The sequence below is a fragment of the Thamnophis sirtalis genome, unplaced genomic scaffold (genome assembly GCF_051295495.1).
Source record: "Thamnophis sirtalis isolate CommonGarterSnake01/CBP01778 unplaced genomic scaffold, rThaSir2_p1.2 scaffold_10, whole genome shotgun sequence".
In the NCBI taxonomy this organism is placed as follows: domain Eukaryota; kingdom Metazoa; phylum Chordata; class Lepidosauria; order Squamata; family Natricidae; genus Thamnophis; species Thamnophis sirtalis.
In genome coordinates, this window is record NW_028261390.1 from 19,770,802 (window position 1) to 19,789,461 (window position 18,660).

The 18,660-nt window shown below is 43.7% G+C and overlaps 1 protein-coding gene across 2 annotated transcripts in view; it reads right to left on the reverse strand.

Moving 5' to 3' along the window:
• Positions 1–18,660, reverse strand: part of MANBA (mannosidase beta) — an 80,333-nt gene that overhangs the window by 36,724 nt on the left and 24,949 nt on the right. For both annotated transcript variants that reach the window (XM_087724160.1, XM_087724159.1), the window contains exons 4-6: positions 16,865–17,035; positions 7,021–7,144; positions 1,817–1,992 (exon numbers count right to left, since the gene is read on the reverse strand). In XM_087724160.1, the coding sequence (XP_087580286.1) occupies positions 1,817–1,992; positions 7,021–7,144; positions 16,865–17,035 (471 nt within the window). The remainder of the gene's footprint in view (positions 1–1,816; positions 1,993–7,020; positions 7,145–16,864; positions 17,036–18,660) is intronic.

Genomic DNA, 18,660 nt, shown 5'->3' on the forward strand with positions numbered 1-18,660 from the left:
CATCTATTTGCTATTCCTTTGCTGGAAAACACCAAATGCACTCAACTTGGGTAAGAAGTGAGGGGGGCGGAAGAGAAATTTATATCATTTTGGAGGTCCTCAAACGGTTTCAGCAACTTTGTCATTAGCACCCTTCCCAGGAATAAATTGTAGTTGCTTTTTTTTAAAAAAATGTGTCCTGTGGTTTAATATGTCAAATCCACAGAGCAACATCAACTGCAGGTACAGATTTTATACGCTATATAAATTTCATTTCTGAGTGCTTCATCACAAGAGCATGCAAACAAGGGATCAGGGAAGATGGGGCTGATGAGCAACAAATGTGTTATAATAATGGAACAACAAATGTGTTATTATAATCATAAGGCTAATCTGCTAATGCTGTTGAATGGTTTTAAATCTGTTCTCTTAAATGGAACTTCCGAAGCAAATTGGTTTGTCCTATTCTGCAAGCCTTCATGAAGGCTCATCTGACAGTCAACGTGTAGATTAAATTGTGACTAAAGAAATCACATTAAGTAATACAAAGCCATGTAGGGTTCAAGCGGAGGGGTTTTTATGTGGTTTATTTTCCTGGTTGGCCTGTGGGCGTAAGAGGAGAGTGGAAGAACTACAAAGTAGGTCCATTCCAGCTGCAGTATATTCTGTTGCTTCATCTTTTTTTTTCATGCCCTCCTCTTGGGAGGGTAGAAAGCTAAAATCAGGATACAAGGTGGAGAGAGAGAGAGAGAGAGAGAGCGGCTATCTTGGCCCAGTAATAGCAATAGCAATAGCACTTAGATTTACATGCCACTTCACAGTACTTTACAACCCTCTTTTAAGGGGTTTACAGAGTCAGCATATTGCTCCCAAGTATTTGGGTCCTCATTTTGCCTACCTCGGGAGGATGGAAGGCTGAGTCAACCCTGAGCCTGGCTAGATTTGATCTGTCAAATTGTAAGCAGTCAGCAGAAGGATCCTGCAGTACTGCATTTTAACCACTGCGCCACCGTGGCTCAGTAATGATCAGAATGCTGTAGTGTCAAGGTTTGCTTCTATTATGTCAATACATCGAAAAGGAGCAAGCTACTACAAAGGTGGCTGGGATACAAACTAAGTCAGGAGAATCAATACACTGAACCCAACCATAGTTTACCGTGCCTTCTAGTATCTGGCTATCGTGTGAAATGTAAGCAGGGATTTTTGCATCAAGCACAGAAAAGAATGCAATGTCCTAGGTATAAAATGAGGTACTGTATTAGAACAATAAACACCAATTATAACCACTTGGCAATAGCCATTCTTTGCTCACCTAGACCAAAGGTAACTCAATTTCATTGAGGGATGCATCAGAGTTGTGTTTGACTTGGGGAGGGAGCAGGGGGGGCTGGCTAGCTTGACATCACTTGTGTCCGGGGCACCTGTGGTGGCCTTAGCGCTCTGCTGGTGAAAACAAACTCCCGACTTCTGTTTTCACTGGCAGAGGCACTGGTCCTTTGCTGTTTCTAGGGTGGCCCCATGGGCCAGATCAAAGTACCCCATGGGCCAGATCCAGCCCCCGGGCCTTGAGTTTAATACCCCTGATCTAGATTCTTGGTCAAACTATATTTTCCCAGGCAAACACAGAAGCAAGAATTGCAAACTGGAAAAGTCCTACTTCGTTCTCAACTGCTTTAAAATCAACGGAAGGATTAAAATCACGCTGAAAATGGGGTATAAAATCAGTTAACATTTGTCTAGATTGTGCTTGCTGACATGGTTTTCCAGTATGTACCAAATGGTGCACTGATTTTCATGCAGAAGAAAACTCTCCACATGCAACAGATGTGGTCCTCACCTTGCTGACATTTACGAGCAACACAATAGTGCCTTCTCCAGGAAGAAGTTTCCCAGTGAACATCTGCTGGATCCTCAGCTCAGGAATGTTCACAGCCACAAATCCAGCAATTGGCTTTTTGCTGACAACATCAAACTTTGACTCTATCTGAAGGTGCCACTGATGAATATTTCGCTCTGGACAAAAATAAAAACAAGAAAGTTGATTGCTGGCAGACATGAAATACGATGCTTATTTTACGTACTCTATTACGTCAAAAAGGTCTTCCTGATCTGGTATTCTCTAGGAGTGATGGACCGTCATGCCCAATTGGGGATGGAGACTGCAGGTGAGGTGCACATCTTTTTCTTAGTTAAGATACACCTTGCCTTTCAATAGCCTAGCAATGGCCACACTCCAATAATAAACAGGTAAAGTCAGAACAAAAATATCAGCCACTGCCACTGACTTCCCTCTTCAAGTATTAGAAAATTAGATCCATGCACCTGAGATGCTCATCCATTGACCAGGAATAATAGATTGAGACATAGAAGATAAATGCTGCATCAAGACTATTATAGTTATAGCAGCACAGAAGCAGCCTTTTAAAATTCTATACCTAATTTGCAACTGAAGCAGTGGTGGGTTGCTGCGGGTACAGCCTGGTACGGCTGTTCCAGTAGTGGCCGGGAGCAGCTGAGAGCATACCGGTACAGTGGCTCATTTGGCCCACCTGCCCACCGGCACTCTATAGGTTGTTTTTATGCCAAAAGGCACACTGTGCACATGCACAGCGTGAGGTGCCCGCGCACGTCCCAACAAGCAGGGGCAGTGGATTGCGCATGCATGCACAGCGCACAGCGCGAGCGTGCACAGCACACGTCAGGCTCATGCACGGACAGACCCCGATCAGCGTACCGGTAGCGACGGTAAGAATAGCCCACCACTGAACTGAAAGATGCAGTGGCCATCAGTGACAGGAAGCAACTTGGTGGCTCTGCAGAAGAACAGAGTAGGAAGCCTGATCCTATTAAAGATAAACTATCCTCACACCTTTGCTTATGCTATAAACTATTGGAAATCAAATCTGGGGGAAAACTCAGATATTCAGAATGATGGTCTACATCAGGGGTGTCAAACTTGATTTCAGTGAGGGCCACATCAAGGTTGTGTTTGACCTTGAGGGACTGGGGTAGGCATGCCAACTTGACGTCACTCGTGTCAGGAGTGCCTGTGGCGGACTGAGTGCTCTGCCAGTAAAGCGCGCCCCCAATCTCCTGCTCTGCCAGCAAAAATGGAGCTTTTGCTGGCAGAGAGTTGCAGGAGGCCGTCGCAGCCGAAAATGGAGATTGGGAGCCCGCTTTCTCTGACAGAGGCACCGTGGGTCGGTCCTTTGCTGTTTCCAGGGTAGCCCCGGGGGCCAGATGTAAGCACCCCAGGGGCCGGTTCCCGCCTGCAGGCCTTGAGTTTGACACCCCTGGTCTACATTAATCTCAGCAGCTCCTGTTTGAGAAAGGCACAGATTGAACATCACATATATCAATAGAAAAAGTAATGCAAGATAAACAAGTTATGCTATAATTTGTCCTCTCTTCTCCCAAAAGCCTAGGACACAACTAAATTATGAATGCTCTACCATCTCAAGAAGGGATGATCTAAGAAGTCACCATATCAAATAGAGGGCAGCACCAAGGGACTCCCCACAGTTAGTAAATCTGTTAAAAAGACACTTAGACTTTTTCTACATGCTTGAAAAGTAACAATTTTCCCTTCAAAACCCAGCCAGTTTTAATTTGTTTTTATTTCTAACCTGGTGCTTCTTATGCTACAAAAAACTTCAATGGAATACCTTTTTTCAGGCACAATTAAGAAAAAAATATATTCAAAGTATTTTTAAGTAAAATATTTATGAACCTTCTCTCTGACCCTCCCATATCATATTTTGTAGTTCTACTTTAAGACAATATTACCCACTAGTATAATTAACTAAAATGTATCCCCCCCCAACAAACACAGTGGCTCAGTGGATAAGACACTGAGCTTGTCAATCAGAAAGGTCGGCAGCTTGGTGGTTCGAATCCCTAGTGCCGTGTAATGGAGTGAGCTCCCATTACTTGTCCCAGCTTCTGCCAACCTAAAAATTCAAAAGCATGTAAAAATGCAAGTAGAAAAATAGGAACCTTCATGGGTTGGAAGGTAACAGCGTTCCATGCGCCTTCGGCATTAAGTCATGCCAGCCACATGATCACGGAGACGTCTTTGGACAGCGCTGGCTCTTCGACTTTGAAACAGATATGGGCACCGCCCCCTAGAGTCGGGAACGACTAGCATATATGTGCGAGGGGAACCTTTACCTTTACCTTATCCCCTCAAAATAATAAAACGTATAAACTTGTAGGAAGATGGAGCCTTGAATTCTTCCCCAGAGATATTATTCTACAACCAGCTCTAATTTTGCTTTAATAAACTGCTTTAAACTGAGTTTGTCTATCGGTCACCAACCTCAGTTACATTCAATAGCATCTGCCCAGAATTTCAAAGACAAATCTTTGACAACACTACTTAACAGCAGTGTGACCAGAAACATTTTAGGATTTTGAGAGCAGCTTGCAGATGCTGCCACAAAAAACCGCCACCACAGAGAAAAGGGAAGTTGCCTGCTCACAAAATGGTTTCTTTTGTAAGCGAAGCCAGAAGGCCAACTGGTGAGATTGTTCCCTGCTGTTTCTCTCCTGATCAACTAACCACCTTATCTTGGTCTTCTAAGCACGTTAAGACCAACTTTCAGCAAAGGATGTAGCCACCACCTCCTGTATTTTCAGAGAAGGCCCCCAAGAGCCTTGGCACCAGCACTCTGCTTTGCAACATGATAATCTCTTATTTATGTATTTTAAAATAATAGCAATAGCATTTAGACTTATATTCCGCTTCATAGTGTTTTACAGCCCTCTCTAAGCGGTTTACAGTCAGCATATTGCTTCCCGCAATGGTGGGCCTTCCTTTTACCTACCTCGGAAGTATGGAAGAGTGTCACTGTCAACCTTGAGCTGACCAGGATCGAACTCCTAGCAGTGAGCTGAATTAGCCTGCAGTACTGCATTCTAACCACTGCACCACCACAGCTCAGTAATAGTAAGAATCACTTTTAAAAGTCAAATGGAAGAGTAGTAGGCAGTCTATCAGAAATACAAACTCTTTCCATGCTTAATGCAGGAAACCTATCTTCACGCCTAAAACAGCATTTAGATACGGAGAGCACCTATAAAAAAATCTTTTTTTTTTTCATTTCAATATTCTGGACTGTAAGAGTACTCCTCCCTGATTACGTGTAGTAATATCTCATTTTTACAGCCAATTCTAAATACATTAAATACTGATTCATGTGCTGGTCTTGCACTTTGGATAACCTTTGTATCCAGCTTAACACACTTTCATCATAAGCCTTTATTCAGGAAAGCCTTCATAGAACATGCACAGCCAAGAAAAGGAACTTTCAGGAAATTGGGCAATGAGCTGACAAGCAAAGAAAGAAAGACAACATCTGTTCAAAGCACAGGAAGTAATTTGATAGAAGGTCCATAATAGACAAGCTAGAGACGAAGGATAGCAATAGCAGTTAATATAGGGAGAGCAAGAAGGCTGTTAAGTGAAAACAAGGAGAACAGGCAATGTTCAAAGTCTGTGATACAATACAATTTATGAATCTAAGAAGAATTATCCAACAGTAATTACTGGAAACCCTTCATAAAATCAATTTTATATTCTGGAAAAAGAGGTAAGCACACAACTGAAGACAGATCGCTAAAACATTGGCTTTCTTTATAGAAACACAAAAAGATTCTAGACCCGTGAGGGCGAACCTATGGCACGCCTGCCACAGGTGACACGCAGAGCCATATCTGAGGTCACACGAGGCATTGCCCTATGTCAGCTCCAGCACACATGCGTGTGCTGGCCAGGTGATTTTCAGCCTTCCAGAGGGTGTGGAAGGTCGTTTTTGCCATCTGGAAGTTCGGGAATGAACTTCCAGTTTGCCTGTTGGGCTGTTTTTTGCCTCCCCAGGCTCCAGAGGCTCTCCTGAAGCCTGGGGAGGGTGAAAAATGGATCCAACGGGCCAATGAGAAGTTCAGAAATGATCAATTTCCAGCTTCCGGATGGAGGGCCTCTGGGGAGCCGGGGAAGGCCTTTTCGCCCTCCCCAGGCTTCAGAAAGCCTCCAGAGTCTGGAGGCTTTCTGAAGAGTCCAGAGTCCAGAAAGCCTCCAGAGTCCAGAGTCTGGGGAGGACAAAAACTCCCCCACTGTGGAGCAGGGGCCACGCATGAATACACAGGTGGATGGGGCGCATAGAATTGTGGTGTGTGCATGCATGCATGTGCGCAATAGCTCATGTGCACACAATTTTGGCACGCCTTTACAAAAAGGTTCGCCAACACTGTTCTAGGCTAGCTAAAAAAATCAATGTTCATTTGACATTCATGACTATGACTACAGAGGCCTGTTTTCAGTCAAAGTTTCATGAACAAGAAAGGCCATTACAGGTAGTCCTCGACTTACAACCACAATTGAGCCCCAAATTTATGTTGCTAAGCCACATTTTACGACCTTTTAGAGCCAAGGTGGCGCAGTGGTTAAAATGCAGCACTGCAGGCTACTGCTAGATCAGCAGGTCAGCGGTTCAAATCTCACCGGCTCAGGGTTGACTCAGCCTTCCATCCTTCCGAGGTGGGTAAAATGAGGACCCAGATTGTTGGGGGCAATATGCTGACTCTCTGTAAACCGCTTAGAGAGGCCTGAAAGGCCTATGAAGCGGTATATAAGTCTACTGCTATTGCTATTGCTATTGCTTTCCTGCTACATTTGTTAAGTGACTGACTGCAGTTGTTGAATTAGTCAGACAGGGGGAAAGTGAATCTGGCTTCCCCTTTGACTTTGCTAGTCAGAAGGTCCCAGAAGGGGATCATGTGACCCTGGGGCACTGCAATGGTCATAAATATGAGTCAGTTGCCAACCTTCTGAATTTGATCGCGTGACCACAGGGATGCTGCAATGGTCGTAAATGTGGAAAATAGTCATAAGTCATTTTTTTCCAGAACCGTTTTAATTTCAAACGGTCACTAAACAAATTGTTGTAAGTCGAGGACCACCTATAGTTTTCTTAGGTTTTAAAGTATCCAAAAACCCACTGTTTCCCATGCTCAGTCAAGAGTTAGGAGGGCAATACTTACCATAGAAAGGAGTCACAGAGAAGTAGACAAGGTGATAAAGATTATAGGCTTCAATTCTGACATCCTTCCAAATACCCTGAGTGGGGAAAGAGGGACCCCAGTCCCAGCTGAATGAACACTGCTCCTGAAATAAATGAGGACAAAACACAACGTGAACTGCACAATGAGCGCCTGTAATCGGAAAACACCAGATTCTGCAACATTCAGGGGAATCTGCCTTTTATTTTATTTTTTATTTTTTTGAAAGACATTTCAGGGTTGGTTGCTGGACAGAGATACGGTACAACAACACCGTATGCAGCAAAATTGAATGTGGAGGCACTTTCTGGAGTTTTGTGGGCTTCGTGGAATTGTGGCGAAGCAAAGGTTTTTATTTACAAAGAAAAGATTGAATTTGCTGCCAGATTTGAGTAAGCGGGGATCACAAAACAGGACTGAAGGTTGAAAGTGACTTGTGGATTGCTCATACTTGTACAAGAAATGAACAAGTTTTGACATACATTGTAAACAAACTGCATTTCTAGCCCATTCTATCTCTAAAGGGAATTATTTATTATTACTGTTGTTGTTGTTATTACTAAAAACCTCAGTGAACAGAAAGAAATATAAATAAGAAGCCATTCGCCAGTATGGCTGGAGGGTGACTCTAACACAGCTTCCTTTTTATATGCTTCCTAGGCTAAAGAAATCCATTGTGAAAGGCTGAATTTTTGAATTTCTGGATTTTTCATAGAATCTGTGAAAATTTATTATACAAAGTAAAATAAATAAAAATAGTAAAATTTTCTCTTTAATTACATTTTTTTCCGGCATTTATTTCAGATGGTATTTCCAATCTTAGAATTGAAAATAAGTGGCCTCTTGCTCCGTGGGCCAAGAGAAAGTTCAATGACATAAAATCTCAATAGAGTGTTCCATTTCAGTTATGGTCTCTGCAATTATATAATTGCTTCTTATTATATAATGTCGAAGTTCTGAAAGCTGCATTCCCAGTCATTCTGTAGAAATCAGGCGAAGGAGCATCTGGGGGGTATATACCAGAGGTGGTATTCAGCCGGTTCTCTCCAGTTTGGGCGAACCAGTAGCGGCGGCTGCGGAAGGCTCCGCTCACCCACCCTGTCGTAATGCGCGAGCACTGCGCATATGCAGAAAGCGATGTGCATGTGCAGACGTGGCACATGTACTCACATTTGCAAACCAGTAGGGAAGGGAAATGAATCCCACCGCTCTACAATATGTAGAGCTATAAATATCTCTATATATTGTCTACCAATATTTGTAGCATGCCTTGGTCATATGTATTTGGCTACAACTACTATCCCAGTTCAAAAATATACTAAATATCAATTATGCTTAAAAAATAGTTAAGTACAATTCACATGCTTCAAAAATAATTTGTTCTCTGAGATTTAGAAATTCCAAAGGACCACTTGACACATTAACTTTTATCCCATAGAGTGGCACTTCCATACGAAAAACTATCAAATGAAATCGGTTCCACCACAAAACCGCGCTTGACTAAACCGCATCCGACTAAACCGCGTAGCTGACGTCATCAACAGGGCGACAAAGCGCGGAGACAAAAGCACGCTGTAAACCCTAAACCTAAAATTAACCCCTAAACCTAAACCTAACCCCTCTAAACCTAATCCTAAACCTAACCCTAAACCTAACCCTTAACCTAACCCTAAACCTAATCCTAACCCTTAACCTAACCCTAAACCTAACCCTAACCCTTAACCTAACCCTAACCTAACCCTAAAGCTAACCCTAAACCTAACCCTTACCTTAAGTTGAATCGGCTTGCTTTCAAAGCGCTATTTAAAGCACCCTTCTTTCTCCGCTCTGGCTGTTGTCGCCCTGTTGATGACGTCAGCGACGCGGTTTAATCGGGCGCGACTTAGTCGAGCGCTGTTTTGACGGGTCACGAATGAAATGATAGAACCTTGCATGTGGGCAGCATCCACAGAGACATTTCATCACATGCTAGCTATGATGTTACACAAAGCTATGTCACGCTACACAAAGATGCTATGTCATGCTACACAAAGCCGTCATATGACTTGGAGCGTGAGGCTGCTTTGAAAGCATGTTAAGCGCTACATTCCATTTCTGGATGATGGCAAATGTATATGTTACCATGCAAAAGAAAAAAGAATAGCTAGAATAGCAATATCAAAGACTTTTATTCCTGGATCCAAGGTTCCTTAATTTCAGCTCCCACAGAGAAAAGCACTGTACTAAAAGATTGGCAGCGTAGCTTATGACAGGCCCCTTGCAGCGTTTTCTTTTATGACTGTCAAAATTTCACTAAATTTCTATTAATTTGGGGATGAGATCATGCTGTATGGCCTGAGTTTTAAGAAGTTTGCAGGTTTCTACTTGAGAAAACAGCTTTTAAAATTGTTTTTTTTCCCCTGCAACTTCACCATGCTTCTGAAATAATATTTGGAGGCTCCTATTGCCAGTCCCCATACGAACAAGCAAATAAACAAAAATGTTGGGCAGACAAAAGAAACAGAAAAGACTTAGTTCCACTTAGTTCCTATTTTTGAAGAAAAACACCCTCAGGAGTTTAGCTTCTAAAATTAAGGTTTTAGAAAAACGTAAGTTTAACATAATTCAGTAATCCAAGAATGAGACATCCAGAATCAGATTATCCATGCGGCACCAAACTTTAACCGCCGCGCTGCTTTCCATTAACTTTACATGAGTCCATTGAACTGATCCGTAAACTAATGCAAAGAATACATTTCACTCGGATGTGAGGTTCTGATCACACAAAAACATTAGGGCAAAAAAGTTATCGACCACTCTCTGGACAGATACTGTTAAGTCCTCGGACTTTCAACCTGGGCCGAGTCGAGTTTCGCTGATTGGTTCCAGCGCGCCGGGGGACAGGCGCGCTAAACGTAGCCGCGGATTGGCTGGCCGCCGATAGCGGTCTTACAAATAGCCGTCAGATGGTCTCTCTTGTTCATCTGTCGTAGTTCTATGTTAGTTTACTAATAAACGGTTCAACTGAAACTTGGCGTCCGGTATTACCTCTGTTTGCGAACAAAGCAGATACCCAAAACATGGCCTCATAATTCCCCCCTCTGGGCATACAAGCGACCTTGCTAAAGTTTTACACTGTGACCTACCATCTAAATTTATAACCCTAGCTGAACTATACTAATTTTGGCAACACACACTGCACTTGCCTCATTTGTTCCCTACATCCCAGGAACTGGCTTGCCTGCAAATAGATCAAATTACAAGTAATGTGAAGCAGGCATTGTGCCTATTTCTAGTTTAGAGCCCTGGGAATAACCATTTCTTAGAACAGAAGTTCTCCATTCCCTATACCAACCACCTTTCAGCTTGACTGCGGTCATGATGCAAATGATGAGTTTCAAATCTATACAAGCAGCTGGTAAGAATACAGCAAGGGAAATAGTTTCAGACTAGAGTCACACGCTTCTAAATCCTAAATCTGCATGTGGCAACTACTCTAAAGGTTCTCCGTGAAAAACGTAGGTGACAGAATTGCCATAGGCAGATATCAAAAATAAAGTCATGAATCCAGCCTTCATGTGCTATAAAATCATTTTAAAATTCTACATTATATATATATATATATATAATTTGATCACCAGAGGAATGATGTAGACATTTAATGTAAACTCACTTTTATTATTCATTTATTAATAAAATAATAGAATAATAAAAGAATACAACGACCTATAAGATCCCATAGACTAGGCCTCCTCCGCATTCCATCGGCCAGCCAGTGTCGGCTGGCAACTACAAGGAGGAGGGCCTTCTCAGCAGTAGCCCCGACCCTTTGGAACGAGCTCCCCGTGGAGATTCGTACCCTCTCCACCGTCCAAGCCTTCCGCATAGCCTTGAAGAACTGGCTCGCCCGTCAGGCCTGGGGATAAGGATAGTTACCCCGCCCGAATGATGAATGTATGTTGTCTATTATTTTATTACATGTTGTTATCTTAATGTTTGTATTTCCCCTTCCCGGTTTTGTGTGAGCCGCCCTGAGTCCCCCCAGGGAAAAGGGCGGCCTACAAATGCTAATAAACCTAAACCTAAACCTAAACCTACAATAAAAGAATAATAGTAATAGTCTTAGTAGGTAACACAACACTGTCATATTACCTACTAAGAATGTATTACTATTATTCTTCTCTTCCTTCCTAGTGCCTATCGCTTCCTACTTATGACTATAACCACATTGCTTGTATCTTTAAATTTTATATTGTTTTATTTGTTTCATAGTATAATTTGATTGCTTATTAGTAACTTATGACTATCACTAAGGGCTGTATCTTATGATTCTTGATGAATGTATTTATTTTATTTTTCTTTATGTAAACTGAGAGCATATGCACCAAAGACAAATTCCTTGTGTGTCCAATCACACTTGGCCAATAAAGAATTCTATTCTATTCTATTCTATTCTATTCTATTTTGTACTTCTTTACTGTCCATCTCTCTCATTTTCCTAGAACTTTTACTTCCATATCCCTGCTCTATCAACTTAAAGGTTAAGTTTATTTATTTTTAATAAAGGATTGATATCCTCACTTTCTTATATACACTACCACAAAATGTATAATAGTAGGTCAGAGAAGACAAACGATCCACAGGGCAGGTCTGGTTTGCAGAGTTCCTGCACATTGGTGGTTAACAACTACCTCCATGTAATGAAAACATTGTCATTCTAGCTACTGATACTTATCACTGAACTGGCCTGCCAAGTGTAGAATGCAACCATGCCATTTTTCTTCACTGTTACCAGTATACCATGAGCTACTTCAAAAAAGATTTTTTCCCCAGCCTCTTTGAACTCAGTTCGCCCTTCTGGACCATGCCATTCTGAGTAACCAAGCACTAATCCATACACGAAAGAGGCTGTAGCATAATTTATATACTCCAGGGTGATCAATCGTTTCAACTGGCAAAAGCCCAGTTTTGTGCAACAGCAAGGGTGTCCAAATATAAACATTAGAGACATGTGTACTTAAAAGTATTTGTCGCTTTTATTTAATTAAAATGGCTAAAATTTCAGGAGAGAGACAAATCTTGAAAGATCCGGGTTCTCAGATAGGATCACATATCTGTAAAGATAAAGATTCCCTTTGCACATATGTGCTAGTCATTCCTGACTCCAGGGGGTGGTGCTAATCTTTATTTCAAAGCCAAAGAGCCAGCACTGGCCGAAGATGTCTCCATAGTCATATGGCCGGCATGACTAAATGCTGAAGGTGCATGGAGCACTGCTACCTTCCCACCAAGGTGGTCCCTATTTTTCTACTTGTATTTTTACATGCTTTCGAACTGCTAGGTTGGCAGAAGTTGGGACAAGTAACGGAAGCTCATTCCGTTACATGATGCTAGAGATTCGGACCGCCGAACTGCCAACCTTTCTGATTCACAAGCTCAGCGTCTTAGTCACTGAGCCACTAAGCCACCTTCTCTCACATATTTGAGTCACTTTTAATTCATTCTGTCGCTCTCTCTCGATAGGCAGACAGACACCCATACATTTATACAGTATGTCTGGGGATTATTCATTGCTTTTTTAAAAAAAGAAAAAGAAAATGAGGTCGGTGACCATCATGCACTGGTATGCCTTGGTATTTAGAAGAACCATGCTCCGGTCCAAGATGAATTGAAGCTTGTGGTTCTAAAAGTCACAAACATCAACCATGGGCACTGCACATTGGCACAAAGGCCTGTTCCTAGTTAAATGCAAAGAGCAGGGAGGTTTTAAGGATTCACACAACTGGCCCATGCACATTCACCCATAGCAGGTGTTCGAAAACACCTGACTAGCTCCTAAAATCAGACAGATGAGGCCTTCAGGGAAAAAAAGGCAGCAGCTGTTTTCAAGTGTCTTTCTTTACAAAATGTGTTGGGATGATGAGAGAGTCAAAAGAAGCAGTCGTATTTCAAAATCACGTTAATCAGTAAATACATCTTACCCACAGACAAAAAGTTTCACACACATATTTGCCTGTTCCATGCTCTGGGGCAGTGGGGGTTCCAGATCCTGTTCCAACCGGTATGGTTGGAATGGGCCCAGCAGCATCCACATTGATGCGCACACACATACACAGCGCACGCATGTGTCTTACTGCCTCCGTGAGCCTCCGCGACGCTCCAGCTGCTCGGTGTAGCGTCGCACAGGCACTGTACGTGCCATGTGTATGCACGAAACGTGGAAGCCTTAAAAGACAGGTAAGGAGGTCGGGCGGGTGGGTGGGTCCTCCAAAGCACCGTACCGGAACAGCATCCAGTGCTCCGGGCAGGGTCCAGTACGACCTTACTGGAGCGTACTGCCTGCAACTCACCACTGCTCTTGGGCCATGCCAGAGGTGGGTTCCTATCAGTTTGGACCGGTTTGGCCGAGTAGGTAGTAACTCAGTCGCCCACATCCCTGAACTGGTTCTATAAGCGTCGCCAACTTTTTTCACTACGGACCTTATGGGGCTAGGAGAGAGGGAGCTAGATAATCCCTGGATCCCCTATCTGAAGGATCACCATCCCCATTCCTAAATGATCTAGGGGAAATAGGGGGAGAAGGGGAGGTCACCTGCCTTCCACGTCTGGCTGGGGAGACAAAAGGGGATGAAGGACTGAAACCCCTAGGAAGAGAGGAAGAGGGGGGAGGAATGGGCCCCACCGGAGACCTGGATCGGTCTGGAGAAGTGGATCGAACATGGTGAGATAGTTTCTCAGCTCTGGCCACTCTCTTCTCCAAAGCCTTCTGTCTGCGGAGCTCATCTCTTACTGTGGCTCTAGAGGGACACTGATCCGCAGATGGCTTAGAAGTCATCACCCTAGGCCTCAACCTGGCCTGACCTTCCTCTCTCTCCTCCCCATTGCTCCCTTCAGGGCCCTGCGTCGCCCCAGTGCTTGTAGAGGCCATGCCTCACTCACGTGGCTGGATCTGCTTGGAAGTCGAACCAGAGCCCTTTTGGCCTCGATATGCGGTTGCATTGCCGGTCAGAGGGGCTCTTGCCGCCTCGGAGCCCGCTCACGATGTAGGCCTTGCCCGTGCCGAGGTTGGCATCATGAGGTTGCTCCAAAATGGCCATCGCGCCTCGTGGCAAAAATAGAGGCCGCCCGGTAAGTTGACTCTGAGGTGGAAGCCTTCCGGCAAGTCAATTATTAGCGCTGCTCCAACTTGCTTTGGCCGTGTGGCCGCGCTGCTGCACAGGCTTACAAAGTGCTCTTAGGAGTCGCGTTTGGCGAGGCTAGAATGACACGCCCAATTTCCTCCGCCGCGGCAAGCTGTTAAGATGCGGCGGCTTTAAGGCGCGCCTAGAATAATCCCGGCGATGCAGCTCGCGTTCCGTCCTCTTGCCTACCTCGTCGCCTTAAAGCCTCTTGGAGTCTCGGCTGCGAATAGGAGCTTGTCACCCCTGCATGCCCAGGAGTCGGACAAGCCCCTTCGGCCCAGAGGCAAGGACTGGGAGCCCTGCCTCCTTATGAGACTGATTAGCAGACTTGATGGCCAGCAGTCTGATAATTTAGAAATTTGGAGTATCCAATTAATCGAATTAAAACAGCAATTATTAGTATCTCAAGGAGCCAAAAACCAGTGTTTGAACCAGGAGATTGAGAGGAAACTGGGAGCCAATAGGGAAGGATGGTGACTTTAAGAAAATTCCCTCAGTCTCTGGATCAATCAGGCTGTGACTTAACCCTGTTGTAGCCCCTCCCGCCGAGCTGCAGGAAAATATCACATTCACAATGTTGGCTATGCCTCTCTAGCAATTCTAAACACTGTATGCATATTAGGGACAATGGTGGGTTCCTCTCCCTGTTGCTACTGGTACGCTGCTCACGGGGCTGGGTGTCCTGTTCGTTCATGCACGCTGCACACGCATGCACATTCTATCGCCCCTGCGACACCCAGCTGCTTATCAGACGTCACACATGCGCCGCACGCTGTGCACATGTGCACAATTGACCGGTTGCTTTAAAAACAGGTATAGAACACGGGCGGGTGGACCAAACCGGCCACCATACCAATACGCTGTCAACTGCTCCCACCTACTACCGGTATGGCTGTACTGGGCCATACCGGCTGGAACCCACCACTGATTAGGGAGTAGGTCATCTTGAACACAGAAGGACTTGTATCCAGATAAACTGGAGAGGATTGTTCTGTCTAATATTTACAGAAACAAGATCGGCTGGTCTTTTGAATACATTTCTAGGCGTTATGACTGAACTGAATAATAGCTGTTGGGAATTATCTTCTAATAATCCTCAAATAGATCCCACCACCCTTTTAAAATAGCTTAATAAGATCTGATGTCTTATTAGGTGACACTTCCCAGAAAGTGTCAGGACAGACTGCATAATATAAGTAATTTGGTACATGGGGGACAGAAAATGAAAACAAAGCTGATTGGCCAAGATTTTTACAAGTCTGCCGGTGTCTTTTGGAACTTCACAGAGTCAGTTTGCATCTTTTCTCATTGTTGAAATTTCTCTGGTGGGATTCCGTCATGAAACACCATTCATGAAAGGAATAGGAGTTGGCTATTTTTAAAAAATCCATTCTATTTAAATTACCCCAACTAGGAACAGTTTACAACTGGCTTTTTCTGGCATGGATTATATGAACTCTCTTGTTCTCTATTATTATTTTGTTATCATTGGTGCTAAATAAACTTTTCATTGTACTGAAAAGTCTCCATTTCTGTTTCTAAATGCTTTATGTCTCAATAAAGTGTGTTATATACTGTGTTAAATGAGCTTTAAATAAAGGGGAAAAACATTTTAATATTAACTATATAGAGCAGGGGTGTCAAACTCAAGGCCTGGGGGCCAGATCCAGCCCGCAGGTTGTTTGGATCTGGCCCACAGAGCCACCCTGCAAACAGGGAAGGACAGGCCTGCAGCACCTCTGCCAGAGAAAACGGAGCTCGGGAGGGCAACATGCGGCTCTCCCAAGGTCCATTTTCCCTGGCAGAGGGTTATAGGAGGCTGTTTTTTCTGGCAGAGTGCTCAGGCCCCCACAGGCGGCAACAGGCGTGACATCGAGCTGGCCATGCCCACCCTTCCCTCCCGCTCCCTCGAGGTCAAACACAATCCTTATGTGGCTCTCAATGAAATCAAGTTTAGGGTATTACATGAGGAAAATAAAAATCTAAGTCTATCAGCTATGTCATGAATTCTGCAAATATATTTCCTGTCATAATCCAATGTATGCAATTTTCTCTTTTACTTTCACATAGCACAGTAAAATATGACTTTTATGACTTACTTCTAAAAAGCAATCACAGCATATTTAAAGTTCATAGTTGGGCACACCGTAAGTATGAACAACTAAAATACAGGTAGTCCTTGTTTAACAGCAACAATTGGGACAGGTCACTCTAGGCTATTATTAAACAAATAATTAAGCAAATGATTATGATGATGATTAAGTGAATCATCCACAGTTATTATGCAAGACATCTGTGGCTGCAACTTGCAATTTCACTGCCGGTTTCTCTATTGACTCTGTTTGTGGGAAGCTGGTTGTAAAGCACTCAGATGCTGATTATGTGACCACTGGGACACTGGGGCAATCATTAGCCCAAGGACTAGTCATAAAGCTACATTTTTCAGTAGCTATTCATTAAACAGAGCAGTCATTAAGCAAGAGCTACCTATAACAAAGAAGTCAAAGGACATCCCATTGCTTAACTATGGGTTGACCTATAAAAGTATCCTTTGATTATGGATTATTAATTTAAGTGATAGAGTTCAATCACCAAACAAGGACAATTGTAGGATTTATTTCCTCTGAGCATCATTCTCATAACCTACAGGCACACAACAGCATTACCTTTCTGATGAAGTTCACGTGACATTCTCCTTTTTGCACAGGTGGGGGACATTCTGGAGGCACTTTATATGATTGGTGAATTTTACTTTGTTGTGCAGCATATAAAATAGCAGACAAAAAATGAACTTGGATTGTGTTGCTTTCCTTGATCACATCAGTAACATCAAATTTCTATTTCAGAGATAGACCAACAAAAGAGAGAGGGGGGGGGAGAGAGAGAGAGAGAGAGAGATTGTAGACAAAATGAATGAGTTATTCTGGTGCACAGAGTCATTTGCATGTTGGTTCAGTTATGTGTACTTGGATTCTTCTGTTTGCAGGGGTGGGCCGTCGGAGGCTTGGAGGGGTTCAGGAGAACCTCTAGCTAAGATTCTGTGCAGTTCGGAGATCCCCCAAATCCCACTCCTGGCTGGCCACACCCACACCTCCCAGGAGTCCCCCACACGGCCCATTTTGAATGCAGGTAAGCGCAGGACATGCACAGAGGTTCGGGAAGGGTGAAAACAGGCCTACCAGAAGTTCAGCACTCTGGAGCCTGGGGAGGGCGTTTTCACCATCCCGGAGGTTCGAGGAAAGGCTCTGGAGCCCGGGAAGAGCAAAAAGCCCCCTCCTGCCATGGTGCAGGAGGCCGACTAGGCCATGTCAGGCATGGCCACACCCACCCAGCAACCAGGAAGAGAACCCCTTGCTAAAATTTTTGAAGCCTACCCCTGGTTTATAGATGTATACCACATATGGAGGCACTGTTAAGAAATAAGGATGATTTGCTGGTTTGCTGTATGATTATCTTCATATTTCTCCAAAGGAAAGGAACTCCACGGAAAGATTTTTCTGCTCCGAGCACAGCAAACCTTCTGGATAATAGCAACAACAGCGTCATTAGCTGTTGATTGGCCCCGTATTTTACAATAATGTTACCAGAAGAGGTGCTTTTCAAGCAATGCTGAGCTTTCTGCAGAAGTGGCTTCAGGAAAGTATTGGGAGGGATTTTTTTTTGCCTCACAGATGCCTTGTGTTCCCATCTCTACCCTCTTATTATACTCTTCATGCACAAGAGATACAGCATCTAAAAGCTGCTCCTAGCACTAGGTTACCTCATCTTATTGATGACCCAGATAGTCATTGATTGGCTAACTCATTTCATGATGTTGCTGTTGAACATCAAATTAATCTGCAAGAAAACATTCCGGGCAGTCATCAATCTGGAAGGGGAGGTGCTTGCAGTGAATCCTACATTGTGGACAGGGTTGGACGTGATTACCTCAGGTACTTTCCAATCTATGATTTATGATCAATTATGTCAGTTTCGTTAAGCAAGCTAACCTAATTTGTATCATAGAGACGTGGATGAACAATCTAAGTGTTCCAGATTTAATCAATTAAATCTGTCCAAATACAGGTTGGCTGTGTTTGTGGAGTTACATTCATACACAGAAATTCCATTCCCATCACCAGGAAACTACTCATTCTGCAATTTGAGTCCCCAAAATGCAATCTGTATATAAGGGCTTTTATTTCATTCTGAGTTGAAGGGATAGAATAGGGTGTTACTGGCATATCATCCACTCTGATGTCCATGAGCCTTTGTGTTTGAACTGGTAGAGATGATCTCTAGTGTCATCATTCCTCTTCATCGTCTTCAATGTGCATTTTGGGGACTCAAATTGACCAGTCAAAAATTATAGGGTTTTCTGGACTTCCTGGGAGGAGCCTGCTGGTGGTGGCAGCAAAAAAACAGCTGCCTCCGAATTCCTGGCTACGTACCTGTTTAGAGGATCTTCCATCTGACGTCTTAT